This window comes from Saccoglossus kowalevskii, chromosome 11, assembly GCF_978046115.1.
Source record: "Saccoglossus kowalevskii chromosome 11, keSacKowa6.1, whole genome shotgun sequence".
In the NCBI taxonomy this organism is placed as follows: Eukaryota; Metazoa; Hemichordata; class Enteropneusta; family Harrimaniidae; genus Saccoglossus; species Saccoglossus kowalevskii.
In genome coordinates, this window is record NC_140651.1 from 20,174,042 (window position 1) to 20,189,040 (window position 14,999).

At 35.9% G+C, this 14,999-nt stretch overlaps 2 protein-coding genes across 2 annotated transcripts; one reads left to right on the plus strand and one right to left on the minus strand.

The window, feature by feature from the left end:
- The first annotated feature begins 5,755 nt into the window (after nt 1-5,755).
- LOC144353319 (U7 snRNA-associated Sm-like protein LSm10) lies at nt 5,756-9,818 on the plus strand. Its single transcript, XM_085505467.1, has 2 exons — nt 5,756-5,842; nt 9,241-9,818. Exon 2 carries the CDS (start codon nt 9,262-9,264, stop codon nt 9,604-9,606), a length of 345 nt encoding a protein of 114 aa, XP_085361593.1. The 5' UTR covers nt 5,756-5,842; nt 9,241-9,261; the 3' UTR covers nt 9,607-9,818.
- A 3,004-nt stretch (nt 9,819-12,822) lies between these two features.
- On the minus strand, nt 12,823-13,932 carry LOC102807199 (uncharacterized). Its single transcript, XM_006822264.1, has one exon. The coding sequence runs from the start codon at nt 13,930-13,932 to the stop codon at nt 12,823-12,825; it is 1,110 nt and encodes a 369-aa protein (XP_006822327.1).
- Nucleotides 13,933-14,999: the final 1,067 nt, after the last annotated feature.

The window sequence follows — 14,999 nt, forward strand, 5'->3', positions numbered from 1 at the left end:
CTGTCCAGTGGTCAACTATTTTGATTTTTCAGCATAGAATTATGAGGAAAATATGACATCATTCTCAATTATTCAATGCCAACTTTAAGGTAGAGATGCAGTTTATTTGGCTTGCTTTTTAATTGAGTAATTAGACAATGAAGATGGTATAAATCCAACATGTTATATATTTTCTGAAAGCTTATTATACAAACTTTGTAAAACTTGTCTTTATTTTAAATATCCAGAATGCGTTTTTGATTTTGGGTCAAAAATATGCTTTTTTGGACAAAAGTGGTTTAAAAAAAATTAGCTTAAAAACTTCAAGTTCGTTTGTGGGTAAAATTACATCACTGGATACCTTGGTATACTACTAATTCAAATGCGTCCACTCATCTCTCTAACGGCTTTCAAAGTCGCACAGCATGACCTCAAAGTTCACTCTTTTCTATTTTTGCATAATTTATATATCCATGTTAATTGCGGACTTGTTATTTTTGTTCCACTCGCCATAATAAACTGTCCGAACGCATTTTTAAGGGGAAACACCTTGTCAATAATGTGTGAAAATTTCGAGGCAAATGGCCAAAGCGTCTATCAGCTATTTTAATTTAAAACCCAAGAATTCACCAAAAATAGAAGACGAGAAAAAGGCTAATTTGCATATTTGCGCGTTAAACCAGGAATTACTGCTTTGTCATACTTTGTCATACTTTCTAGACTATTGAAATTGCAAGTTAACGTATAGACATAGACATTTTATGTAAAATCGTTGGACCCGAACAACTGCTCTTGAATATATAAATCAGAAACACGTCATTCATACCAGTGTTTTGGTGGGGTCGGAAAAAACACGTGTCAATGCCCAGTAAACATTACGTCATCTCATGAATTATTAAACAGGGGGCGGTCCTATGAAGGTGACCTTTTATCACGATCAAAACATCATGGCTTCTCTTCGATGTATTTTCAATAAAAAATCTACGAGTATTTCAGAGCCTATGGTTTACTGTGAAGAGTACAAAGTGGGATATTAAATTATTTATCCTCGATGATTTTTATGTAGTATTGAGAACAAACTCCAGGAAGCGAACGCACAATAATGAATAATCGCGTAATCCCAGAATCGAAACGCGAGGCACAGAAGTTTTGTTCAGCGTTTCCAATCCCATTTTTCCCACTGCAACATATTTGTTAAAAGAAATATTTGAATTCTGTTCGTTTTTTAAGGAGGCAATTTTTTATTTTTTCTGATTTTGGTAACGCCTTATTCAGGGATTTTCTAAGACAGTCGCAGACAATCAGCGCACAGATGTACGTACAAAACATGCTTTTGTACTACCGGCGACGGTCGCCTGCAAGAAGAGAGCTCCAGCTCCTAACGTAAAAGTTTTAAAATTTCGACCAGTTTTAAATAATTTGTGTTGGAAATCTAACATGTTTTATAAGTGCAAAATTAAGGTGCATTTTCGAGCGGTCGAATTTTTCTGAATAGAAATCAGCAAATGAAAAAAATAGGAGTGCTAAACAAGTGTGTTCGTTAGTTTATAAAAAAATGGAATGTCCATCAAATTGACGTAAACTTCCCCATTTTTCATGGAAAAAGCAAAGGTCGTGGCCGAGTTGCAGGCTAAATCAAAGAAAGCTTAGAAAGAACTCCCGTGTGGTGAGAAGAGTATTGGAGACACATTAAAAATTAATTCAAAAATACTTATACTTGAGATATTGATGGAATAGCTGAAAACTAATTATGCAAATAAGGTAACTAATATGAACAGATTTAAGTGTAAAACTAATAAGGTCTGCACAATGTACAAGTTTCATCGAAATGTGATTATAATCAAACAAATATTAATTATTATGCTAATTAGAGAATTAATATGAACAGATTTTAACCCAAAATTAATCAGGCTGTCTATTGTCCTAGAGCATTTATGTACCAAGTTTTATTCAAATGTGATGATCAATACTAGAGATATCAGTATTAATTAATTATGTTAATTAGGTGATTAAGAAGCATAAATATTTACCAAAAAACTAATATGGTGTATAGTCCTAGGTTCATTGAAATGTGATGGGTACTCTTTAAAAGTTTCATTAAAATCCAATGAGTGGTTTTTAGACATCAGTGCAATAGCCATAGAACAGCAAAAAATTAACTAATTATGCAAATTAGGTAATTAATACATGTAGGCACAATTATTTATCCCAAAATTAATCAGGTCTGTGCATAGTCCTAGAATTGGTACATAGTTACTTGAGGACTGTGCAGACCCCTGATTAGTTTTTGGGTAAATATGTGTGCATATTAATTACCTTATTAGCATAATTAGTTAATTTTCAGCTTTTCACCTGATATCCCAAGTACTAATCATCACATTTCAATGAGACTTGCGACATAGATAGTTTCATTGAAACGTGATCATTACTACTCGAAATATCAAAAGCTGAAAATTAATTAATTATGCAAATTAGGTAATAATAAGTACTGATATTACCCTAAAAAATATCAGGTCTGTGCAGTGTCATATGCATCTATGTACCAAGTTTTATTGAAATGTTATGATTAGTACTTGAGATATCAGTGGAAAAGCAGAAAATTGATTAATCATTATGTAAATTAGATAATTAATAATATTAACAGATTTTGACCCAAAACTAATCAAATCTGCGCATTAGTTCAGAGCATCCATGTGCCAAGTTTCATTGAAATCCAATGAGTGGTTCTTCAAAAATCAGTGGAACAGTCATGGAACAGCTTGAAATCAGTTAATTATCATTCAAATTAGGTAATTAATATTTATAGATTTTTACCTAAAACTAATCAAATCTGCGCACTAATTCAGAGCATCCATGTGCCAAGTTTCATCAAAATCCAATGAGTGGTTCTTCAGATATTAGTGGAACAGTCTTGGTACAGCTAAAAATCAGCTAATTATAATGCAAATTAGGTAATTAATATTCATAGATTTTTACCAAAACCTAATCAACTCTGCGCATTATCCCAGAGCATCTATGTACTAAGTTTCACCAAATTTTGATTAGTGGTTCTTGAGATAACGGTAGAACAAAAAAAGTGACATACATACATACATACATACATACATACATACATACATACATACATACATGTACATACATACATACATACAGACATACAGAGAGGGTAACTGCAAAGACTCCCTTTTGTGCTTCACACACGGGAGTCAAAAACTCAAAAATCAAAACAAAATCATCAATCAGTAAGTATTATGACAAGGAAAACAAAACATCAGATGCGGAGAAGCGGTCGGTCAGCGCGTCAAAAGAGTTGTTAATGTATCATGTTACCTCTCTCTGTGATTTATTTTTCATTGAAATTATTTGCTTGTTTTCAATTAATTTTAGCGTACCTCTGCAATGTATTTTAGCATTGTCAGTTGTTTGCTTCATTGAATTAAACGGAGTTCATCCGGTTGCAAACAAAGCTGTCTCGCACCACCTAGCAAAACTTGCGAATGATCGGAAAGTTTGTATCTCCCCGACCCAGTGCAATATATCCGGTTAGAATCAAAGCTCACGTGTCCCTTATTTTAGGGACCAGATTCTGCCGTAAATTCGGGATGGGATTTAGAAAAAAATAAAATAGGACTTTTAAGGTGTATTTTGGCGTCATTTTCGGACATTTCAATCATTCCTGATGCCTAAAATAGAGTCTAAGTTTTACCGTAGTCATTGACGCCTATTCAAGAGTATGATGTTTATTGTGACTAGCGTGAATGAGAAAGCTTCATTTCGACAATGAGCTGCTATCACTGTAAACAATGTTAAATTATTCTTCACATGCTCAGTTTATTTTTTGAGAACAATTATTTAAAAATAAAATCTCTCAGTCAATCAGAAACTCGGATTCAGGGAAAGTCACGTTTGGACGCTCACATCAATTTTGTTTTTCGTTCGGCGGGCTGATGCCTTCAGTGTAGCTTTTGCCTCTTCCGACATAGAAATCATCTGAATCTTCTTTCTACCTCTCTTTCTTTTCACACCACGCATAATGTAATGATAAAAATTAGGAAAAAACGCTGAGGAAATATAATGTTTGGTTTGCTAGCGAGCGATAACTGATTTGAGAATAATTGCACATGCGCGTGAATTGAATGAACATTGCCACGTGAGAGTGTTTTTTATTTTTAATCAGAAAATAACCAGCAATTTTAACGGTGTTCTAATAAGAATTCATTGGTCAAATTTTCACAGAATGTTCTTTACATAAAAATCTATATAAAAAACGAAAAAAACTATTTTTGATTGAAATTTACAAATAAACTACATCTCTACCTTAATTAAAATAATAGTGAAAATACAGTATTTCTTCACCCCACTATATATATATATATATGTAAATGTATATATCCACTCAGACATTTATATGCTAAACAAAAGATGGGATTATTTATACAATGCCTTTGTTTAGTAATACTTGAAATGTTATTAATTTTGTTATGTATGCCTTTAGAATTTTTTTTAGCATGAATGGATTTTTTGTGCAGGGTTTGTTTTCTTCCATTTTTCAAATATACATTTTATTCTATTTCGCTCAACAACTGCATAATCCTGACCAGACAGAAGTTTGGAGTGTGCATGTATGTTTGTGTCATCCAGAGAGGGAGTTAGATTTTGCCATTCCATGTTTGTTGACCAGTATATATAGAGTGGACGCATTTGATAGAACACAATAACATGATATCATATGGATACTTTTCGTATCCCCCTGCACTGTTTTTATGGTATGGGCGCCATCAGCCATAACTCTAATCCTAATCTTTCCCCTACAGTGTTCCTTCTCTATTTTAACTGCAAATGCCCCTATTCAGCTCTTCAGGACACATATCTGGAGCAGCATAACAATAATAATAATAATAATAATAATGCTTTATTGCATCTTCAGAAATAACATTTCTATCAGTGTACAACACTAAAGTGTCAAGATATAAGAAACAAACAAATTGTCAGAAGTCAGCTCACTCTCTCCAAATAGAAAAAAATGTTATATTAATTAATATTCTCTAATCTGTCTTACTATGTTGTCTTCAGTTGCGTTCATTAGGTAAATAAATTGTGTACAACTCCTTGAATTTGGTACCTGTTTTAAGTTTGCTATTTTCATTTTTGATCTCCTGAATTCATATACATAATAATAATATTAATAAGAATAATATAAATAGTAATAATAATAATACTTTACACAGTTTTTGTATTGCTTTCTTACCATGATGATTTTTTTTCTCAACGCCTCGAATTTTTCCTCACCCACCCTCTTTTCAAATGAATTGCTCCTAACTACTTGCACGATAAACTCACCTCGTAAAGTTCACAAATCGTCAGATTACTTTCTGTAACAAATTCATTGAAGTCGAAAGTTGAAAATCGTATTTTCTTCAAGAAAGTCTTCGATTTGTGTAACTGCCCGCATAACATGGAGTCAGTAGCTTTCTTGAGAAGCGTTTCTCCATCCATCATCCTTCGAACTTTGCTCGAAAAGTTACAAAAACATTGAAAATGTCCGCCATTCTATTGGGGTCAAAGTTCAATTTTTTATCAAGTCACGTGACACACAGAAAGTTAGTTTACATGACTTATACTTGTAAAATAGATATGTTTATGTGTACTCATAAGTCCTTGGAACGGTAAAGCATCGTGAACTCATTTTTAAGCAGGGAATAAGCGTAACATTTCAATAAGCACACATTGTGAGTTGTCACGTGACCGTACAGTGACCTGCGAGGTCAGCATAAATGTGACAGACGCCAAAGCATGTGTGTGTATTCTTTAACTTATGACAGTACCCTGACAAACAAAAGTACTAGTAGTTTAAAGATATCAGGTATGTATATTATATGTAACACATGTTTAAATAATAAGACATGCATTCACGGCCGTAGTCTTCGTACATGAGCATTTTAAGGTGTGATATTTAGATTTGAAGTTGATCGACGGCACCCAACAATTAGGGTCACTATGAAACCATCTTCACCGCTCATAAGGAAGTCAATGGGAGGCCGGCTTTAGCAAACACTAACAAACAAACAAACAAACAAATACACAAGCTGTGCGAATCTGCCGATCAATGAAAACGGACGAGTGTGAAGACAGCGTTCGGTTCGATTCGTGTTCGTTTCGCGTTCAATTCGGGTTTGATTCAGGTTTGTTTGACATACAAATTGCAATATCTATAAATTACACAAAAGTTTATATATGGCATATTTTGTGTAGAAAAAATTTCTTTTGGAGAAAATCATGGTTATAAATAGCCCTACAGTCTCGCTCACATCAGAAGTCATGTGAGCTCAAACAAATATAAAATAACCCTAGAAACAGACAAGAAACGCATAAATATGTTTGAAGAAAATGAATCTTTTGTAAAAAATTATATAGACACAAATTATCACCACTCAATTAAAAAAAACAAATAAATCTTTGAAACAAGGATGTTGATGATGTTTTTATTTATAATCATTGTCCTTTGACCTTCTGGGCATTCGCCGATGCGTCAAGGAACTGTCACGCGCACAATGAAAGTATTTAAAACCTTGATTTCCACAGAAAATACTAAATTGATCTCTATTTTTCCCGCTCAAAAACATTGTTAAATTAACTAAAATTGCTATATATCAACATTTGAGTGAATTATAGGTATATCAGTGGATGTTTCAATCATACTTGAATCGATTGCAAATTGAACGAGAATCGAATGTGAATTGAACACGAATCGAATCGAACGCCGTCTTCACACTCGTTGAAAACTGGCTTCTCCACTCCAATCCTCCAGGCCAAATAAAAACATTGCCGTGGTTCTTATAATATGCTTTTCAAAAACATGTACATGCGGGTAGTTTTTTTTGTTTTATTTTTCTCAGTTATAACTGTTGCTTGTTTTTAGCTCTGCTGTCGACTTTGTCGAGCGAAGCCTATGAGTGATTGTCCGTCGTTGTCGTCCATCGTCGTCTGTGTCAATGTTTTACTTTTTCGACTTCTTCTTGATAACGACAAGCCTGAATGCTTTGATACTTGGTGTATACGTACCTCGGGTAGATCCCTCTTACCGGTAGATTTGTTCATTTCATGATGATATCTTCAATTCTCTAATTTTGGTGAATATTTTTTTCATTTTTGGTATATAGTGATTTTTTCGACTTCTTGTTAAAAAACGCAAGTCCAATTGCTTTGATATTACATATATAGGTAGTACATGTGGACCTCTCTCAGATTTGTTCATTTTGTAATGATATCTTCAATTCTCTAATTTGGTGAATATTTTTGGTAAAAAGTGATATTTTTGACTTGTTGAAAACCGCAAGTCCCGTTGCTTTGATACTATACATATTGTTCATTTTCTAATGATATCTTCTGTTCTTTAATTGAAATGTGCACTGCTAGCAGTGGAGCTATCTCAGCCGACAGGCTGCTTGTTTTCTAGCATATAATCATTGTTTTGCAGATATGAGTGTCGTAAATCATGTTTAAAGTTGTTTACATTACCAAATTTTGCAAAGTATTTGAGTTTCTGTAAAATCTCATTCAAAGCCAAGCACACTTTTGTGATGTTTTTTTCAAATATGCTGAAACAAAGTTCAAGGTCGGACAGTAAAAATAGGGTAGGTTGGGTTATAGGAACCACACATTTTGTTTTCTCTTGGCCTTAGCCATGATTCCACAGTGTTTGGATCCAGATAACGTCCTAGTCTTTGTCTGTATACATGGTAATGTTAGTGTACAGGCCTGACCATATAGTGAACACGGAACTGTAGCTACTTCACTCTTTAGTACATTCAACATACCTATTTACATCATTATTTTCAGATACATGTATTAGGATTTTTATAGACACAGAAGAGCTATATGGTTACTCCCATAGACTTGTGTAACACAAACATGGGATGCCAAATGGCTTTGAAAATAAAAGTCAACAAAAGCAGAATATTTTCTCGCATCAATGGATTGATGTTGTGGTATAGGATATTTTTTATTTGTAGCCTTTGACCTAATCATAATAACCTTATGATACTTATGTTTCTATCAGTATATATCAACAAAAAATTTAAGAAAAACCTGCAGAGCAGCTTTGGTTGGGTCCTAGTTTGAAAAATATGTACCCACTAATGTATAAATCTTATTTTTCTCAGAAGATGTTTTGGTAATACATGCTACATCTATATTACATGTTGATTGGTTAAGTTATTCATGAAACACAATTGCCCCATCTTGTGGTCATTTTTGCAGAAAATCCAAGATGACGACAAAACCATGTGACTGATCAAAATTTGTTTACCTTTCCCATAATAAGGTTTTTCACAATTTTTTTTGTGAAAATCTAAGATGGCGATGAAATCATGCGACTGATCAGAACTATCTGTTTGCTGACTGGGGTTCAGTATAAATTGCAACATGACAATTTTCAAAATAATCGGATAAATGTGTCATCTGTTTGTAAGAAATCAAAGATGGCAGTCAAACCATCTGACCAATCACAAAGAGCTTTCCAAACTTTATACATGGTGTTCTAAATAGTATTTTAATGTCATTTTTAAAATAGTCACATAATTTTTTTTGTGAAGTGAGTAGCCTATATATCAAATATGCTACAAAACAATCAGAATGCCTGGAACATCAGAAATGGTTCAAAATGGCCACTTCCTGTTTAACTGCAATCTAAGATGGTTGCAATTAAAATTCTGAAAGTTATGTGCATCAGTTCTCGTAGTCATCAATGTGCTTGAAAATTTTTGCATAACAGTTGTATCAAATAGATTGAAACTTATATGCTAACCACTTCTATTTTCTGTATCTTACCAAAACAAGAAAAAAATGATCAATAAGCATCCTCTTTATTATAAGAATGTATGTTACTTTTTAATTCATCAGCTCAAGTAATTTGCATAGCAAATAACATACTTAATCACATCCTGTTCATATTTGGTAATAAATGGCAGTTTGAAAATCATCTAATCAGTCGCATCAATTCTGAATTTAATGATTGTATTACAGTCTACTTGCAAATAGAGGACATTACGAAAAAGCATTCCAATAGCAATTGGATTTGAATATACATTAATTGACATTATTTGACATTATGGGTGGCTGCTGCACATCACACTGTTTTACATTTATAAATACATGTATATATCTACAACAATTTACAATTTATAATCCATGGCTGATCAATTGTGCACAATATGTTTTTTTTCTTCAAATTTTAACTATTCTGCCTTTTTTCTCTGATAGGATTCATATGGTGAATAAACCATGACTTCTTTGAGAGAACGCTTCCATTCTGAAAACACTCTTATATGTCTGCTGCAAGCACTCACCGGCAAGTCTACCGTGATTGAGTTACGAAATGAGAGTACAGTCACTGGAGTTATTGACAGTGTGGATGCATACATGAATGTGTTCATGTCTGATGTGGAGTTTGTTAATGCCGATGGACAAGTGATGATTCTCAGTAATTTTTTTGTTCAAGGGAAGATGATTCGGTTTGTACAGATTCCGGATGAGGTTAATATCGTGACTGCTATCAAGAGTCAACTTTCTAGCTGGCAAGAGAGAAGAACTAGAAAGGAGAGGGTAGTAAGGAAAAAAAAATCATAAAATAAGAAAGACTTATCATGTCTTATCTACAAACAAATATGTTTGATTTTAAAAGCTCAATGTGCTGATTAGAGTCTGTGTCATGAAAAGTACATTCAGTCTCTGTAATTCCAATACCGCAATAACTGCTACACATGTACACATGCAGTTGTTCTTTTTGGCTAAAATGTTTCGAAAGCACTAATGGTGGTAATATCTTGGTGTTGTCTGTCCACTCGTGTGAATGTGTTCTTTGTTTTGTTTCAACAGTATATCTCAAGAACAGTCTTTTTGATAAACTCCATAATTGATTAGTTGTTAATGTTAATACAACTTGGTGCATATTAATCAAGTTATTTGCATAGTAATCAGTTTCATAATGTGTTTTGTTTATCTTTGCAATTCTGTGCATGAATGCATTGGAATTTGGTGCATTCATAGAGTGGAATGAATGTCTGATACAACATTAATACATAAGATTTGCTGAATCTCCATAGTGCAGGGATAAATGTTGTTCAAACATGGTACTTGCATTGAATACCCTGTGATCTTGTTGTACATCATTTTGTTTTTCAAATTGGATTTCAAATACCCAACTGGTGGTCATTTTGTTTTGAAAAAAATGCTGTTTTTGAGCAAATATCTCTGACGTGCTTTGACCAATCACATTCAAAATTTAATGTTGCTCTCAATTATTCATTTGATGATTTGATTTAGAATTTCTGAATGGCAGCCATTTTAATGATAACAGTGCATCAAAATCGAGCATCTCTGTTATTCTGAACCTAGATCTGGGTCATACATGTACATACATCAAACATAATGAGATCCTTATGCATGTTATTTTGTTTTTCAAATCTGATTTGTAATGCCTGACTGACAGACATTTTTTTATCAACGAATGTTGTTGCAGACCCATAATCTTTCATTGATTTCAATCAAGCTTAACAACTTTATTCATTAGCACACATGCATTTGCAAGTTCCGATTCAAAATTGCAGCCCCATTTCATTTTTGTTTAATATTTAATCAACGAGGACTTGACATCACTTGTTTATTCCCATCTTGCTTCTTAGCTAATTTGCCTAATGAACAACTGTTCTCTGCTCGTTAGTCCCCGTTTGGACGCAGTCCGAAAACGGCGACTTATGTTTCGACCTCCGTGTGTGCGTGTGTGTGATTGTGTGTGCGTGCACCTGTATCTTAGAAATTCCTGGACCAATCACAATAAAACTTCACACATACATCATACATTATAGTATACATATGCACGTCAATTTGTTTCACGATCTGATTCAAGATGGCCGAATGGCGGCCATTTTTGTGCTCAAAATCAAGTATTTTTTGGCTGTTTACTGATGGATTTTGTTCAAAATTGGTATATACATTACACATTATAAGACCTTGATGCACATCATTTTGTTTTTCCGATAAGATTTAAAATGGCCGACTGTTGGCCATTTTGTTTTAATATATGTGGTTCTAGTGCCATATCTCTGACTTGCTTTGACTGATTATCAAGCATTTCCCGGCTGTTTACAGATGGATTTTGTTCAAACTTGATATACTGTAGAATACTTTATTTTCGCTTGGAATTTATTTTCGCTATTTTCGTTGAAGGAATGATTCCATGAAAATAAAATCCAGCGAATATACTTTTTTGGCTCATCCGGCCTTAAGGCGAGGCGTCTGTCGTCCAGAAATTACAGAATCCATGAATAAGGATGCCATTCACTGATTCTAGGTTAGCTGTGATATATCTGTATGTTTTTAAGAGAATAAAGTTCATTTAGGCAGTCAATGGGTGCATGCTTTCTTTCTTGATACATTGATTTAAAACCTTCCCTACACGTTTTCTAATGAATTACCCAGAATGCTTAGCGTAATCAGCAGCGCTTTACTTGTGCACATGCGCAGTTAATATTTCTCTCATAATGTATTCGTTATCACGAAATTTGAAATGGTGGATCGTTGCGGTCGCACATGTGCTGCCGAGAAACCAGGATTATGCGAGTCGATTGATTCATCTACCAGTCAACTTCCAGGGAAGATCCACGATTCATCCCAACTTTCAAGTTAATCATCGTTATGCCAAGAGCAACGGAGGAACAAAGCAAGGGCACAACTACAAGCCGTCCTCACACCGATTGAAGAGCTAATCACGCAGTACCCCGATGCCAATGACAAAAACGCCGCGTACCGAGAAATACTCGCATGGAAATTAGCTGTCGACAACCGGCTATCAGCGCTAGTCAACGCGGACCAACAAGTCATCGATCATTACGATGAAGACCACGCCGAATTTACCGAGACTGAGTCATATGAAGTCGAAATAATCGCCCGCTTCGCTCGACTTTTGATGTTTGTCGAAGAATTCCAGACTATTCGATTTCAACAACCAGTCATCCAACAAGCACCCCTCGATCACAACATGGCCGCCCTGCAACCAGATCAACAAATCCACTACAAGTCAGTTCATCTTCCTTATTTAGAAATACAAATGTACCCACTTTTCACGGTGATCTACTCACTTGGGCTGAATTCATTGATAATTTCAAAGCCGCTGTCCACAACGACCCTCATATATCCGATATCCAAAAGTTCACGTACCTCAGAAACTGCGTAGATGGTGAAGCCAAACGATTGATCAACAGATTTCCACCCACCACCGAGAACTACAAACTCGCATTCGACTTGTTACGATTGATATGGTCAACCATGAGGAATCATCTGTGGCGAATGATTATTGATAATTATTGATAATGTCATTTCAAATTAATTTCATCAATAATGGAACAGTTCACTTGAGGGGTCGCAGTCCGCAAGCGTCAGAAATAAATCACTCCAGTATTTCACATCAATGTCGTTTATTCACTGGTCACTGGTTCGCAAAGGTCACTCCAGTGTCAAGGTTCATTGAACTCGTGGAGAGAATTACAAATTCACGTAAAACTCTATTCCGGGGATCGGTGCTAAATACAACTAAAACTTTGTTGTTTTATCTTCGTCAATCAAATCAGACTAACTTTCTCTTCAAGATGGCATGTCCCGGTCTGTTTGTTCGTTAACTACAGAGGGCGCTATACAAGTAAAATCACTAAACTACATAGAATAGCGTTATCGCTATTAAAACAACGCCGACAGTCGTTACATGGCTCCTCTAAATTGAAGCAATTTACCCAACAAAAATCAAAGACTATATCTACAAATAATACTACTATACTATCGAGGATTGTCTTATACTTCAACATCAGGCTCCTTGACGGGGATACCTTGGCTAACTAACAATACAAGTTTATGTATTGGTCGATCATAAATAGACTGTCCAACTGCTAGGCGGACTTTCCTGACATGACCATCTTCTCTGGGAAAAGTTTTGATGATGCGTGCAAGTGGCCATCTGGATCGCGGCAGGCTATCATCCATCATCATCACAACGTCATCCTTCTGTAGATCTGGTTGGGAGGCAACCCATTTTTGTCGTTCTTGGAGAGTCGGTAGGAACTCTGTCTTCCAGCGGCTCCAGAATTCATTCGCGAGGTACTGCACACGCCTCCAACGGTGGCGACAATACACATCAGCTCTCTGGAATTCTCCGGGTGGTGGAAGAACAACATTAGATTTTAATGTCAATATTTGACTAGGGGAGAGTGGTTCTAATGAGCTTGTTGAACTAACATCAGTGTATGTGAGGGGACGACTGTTCACAATGGCTTCTGCCTCAACAAGTAGTGTTCTAAGCAACTCGTCATCAAGCTGCTTACCATGTGTCATCAGTAAGGCAGACAAAGCATTTCTGGCGGATCTAATCATCCTCTCCCAAACTCCACCCATGTGGCTGGAATGAGGCACGTTCATTTTGAATGTCACCCAATCACAACTGTCCTTTAGAAGCTCATGATGCACTCTCTCGTGATTCATCTCTGTCAACGCACATAGTAATTCACCCTTTGCACCAACAAAATTAGTTCCTCTATCCGATCGAAGTTGACGAATCGGTCCACGGCGGCCAATGAAGCGGCGATAGGCGTTCAGGAACGAATCAGTACTTAGTGAGTTAGCAGTCTCAATGTGGATTGCACGCGAGCTCAAACAGGTGAAAAGCACACCATATCGTTTTAGTTCACGGCGTCCTTCCTTCACGTAGAAAGGTCCAAAGTAGTCCACAGCACTATAAGTAAATGGAGCTGTGGGTTCTAGTCTGTCTCGTGGTAAATCAGACATCCTCTGCACTTGTGCAGGTCTACGTAATTTACGGCATGGAATGCACTTCCACACGTAGGCCGACACTGTTGCTCTGGAAGCTATTATCCAGTATCCAGAAACGCGAATTTCGTTAAGCGTCATACCACACCCAGAATGTCCACTTCTTGCATGGTAATGTGAAATTATCAAACTTGTGACATTTTCTTAGGCAATAACACTGGATGGGTTATATCTCTAGGAAGATTCGCTCTTTTGATTCTTCCTCCTACCCTAAGTATTTCACTTTCATCGAGGTATGGGTCCAGTCGGAATAGGTTGCTAGTCTTCTTCAGTGAGTGCTTCTTTCGGCTATCTCCACCAGTCGTGGTACTTGAGAATTCTGTATTATGGAGAATCTGCAACTCTTTAGCAAATGCCTGTTGCTGTGTTAATTTGATAATTTCCTGCTCAGCCCTTCGCATTTCGTCGACATCAACAGGTATGTATGATATCTTTATCACTTCCTTCAATGATTTTAAGTCTTCACAGACTTTCGGCAGCTTCACACTTCGGTTCACTAGTTTCTTCTTAAATCGTAGACATACAGCGATAGCTCGCTTTGCCTTATGCCAGCTCGAAAAATATTCCAGTCTTGTTAATATGGCTGCATGGCTACCCGGTTTGACTTTTGTAACCAACACAGTTACTTCCTTGACTTCTGGGTCGTCAGGTTGAAGATCTACATGGTTGATTTCTGGGATCAACGTCGCTGCTGTCGATAGGAATGTTGGTCCCTTCCACCACAAAGTACTCTGGTTCAATTCCTTTGCGCTGACACCTCTCGACGCTATGTCTGCAGGATTATCTTTGAACTCGTGGAGAGAATTACAAATTCACGTAAAACTCTATTCCGGGGATCGGTGCTAAATACAACTAAAACTTTGTTGTTTTATCTTCGTCAATCAAATCCGACTAACTTTCTCTTCAAGATGGCATGTCTTGGTCTGTTTGTTCGTTAACTACAGAGGGCGCTATACAAGTAAAATCACTAAACTACATAGAATAGCGTTATCGCTATTAAAACAACGCCGACAGTCGTTACATCATCAATGCACATACGAACGGTAACAAGGACTGGACATTAGCCACGCTAAGTAAATGCATGCTTCAAGAAATACGTGTTCTCAATGTCAGACATGAAAACTATATTCTCAACCCGGACACGTACC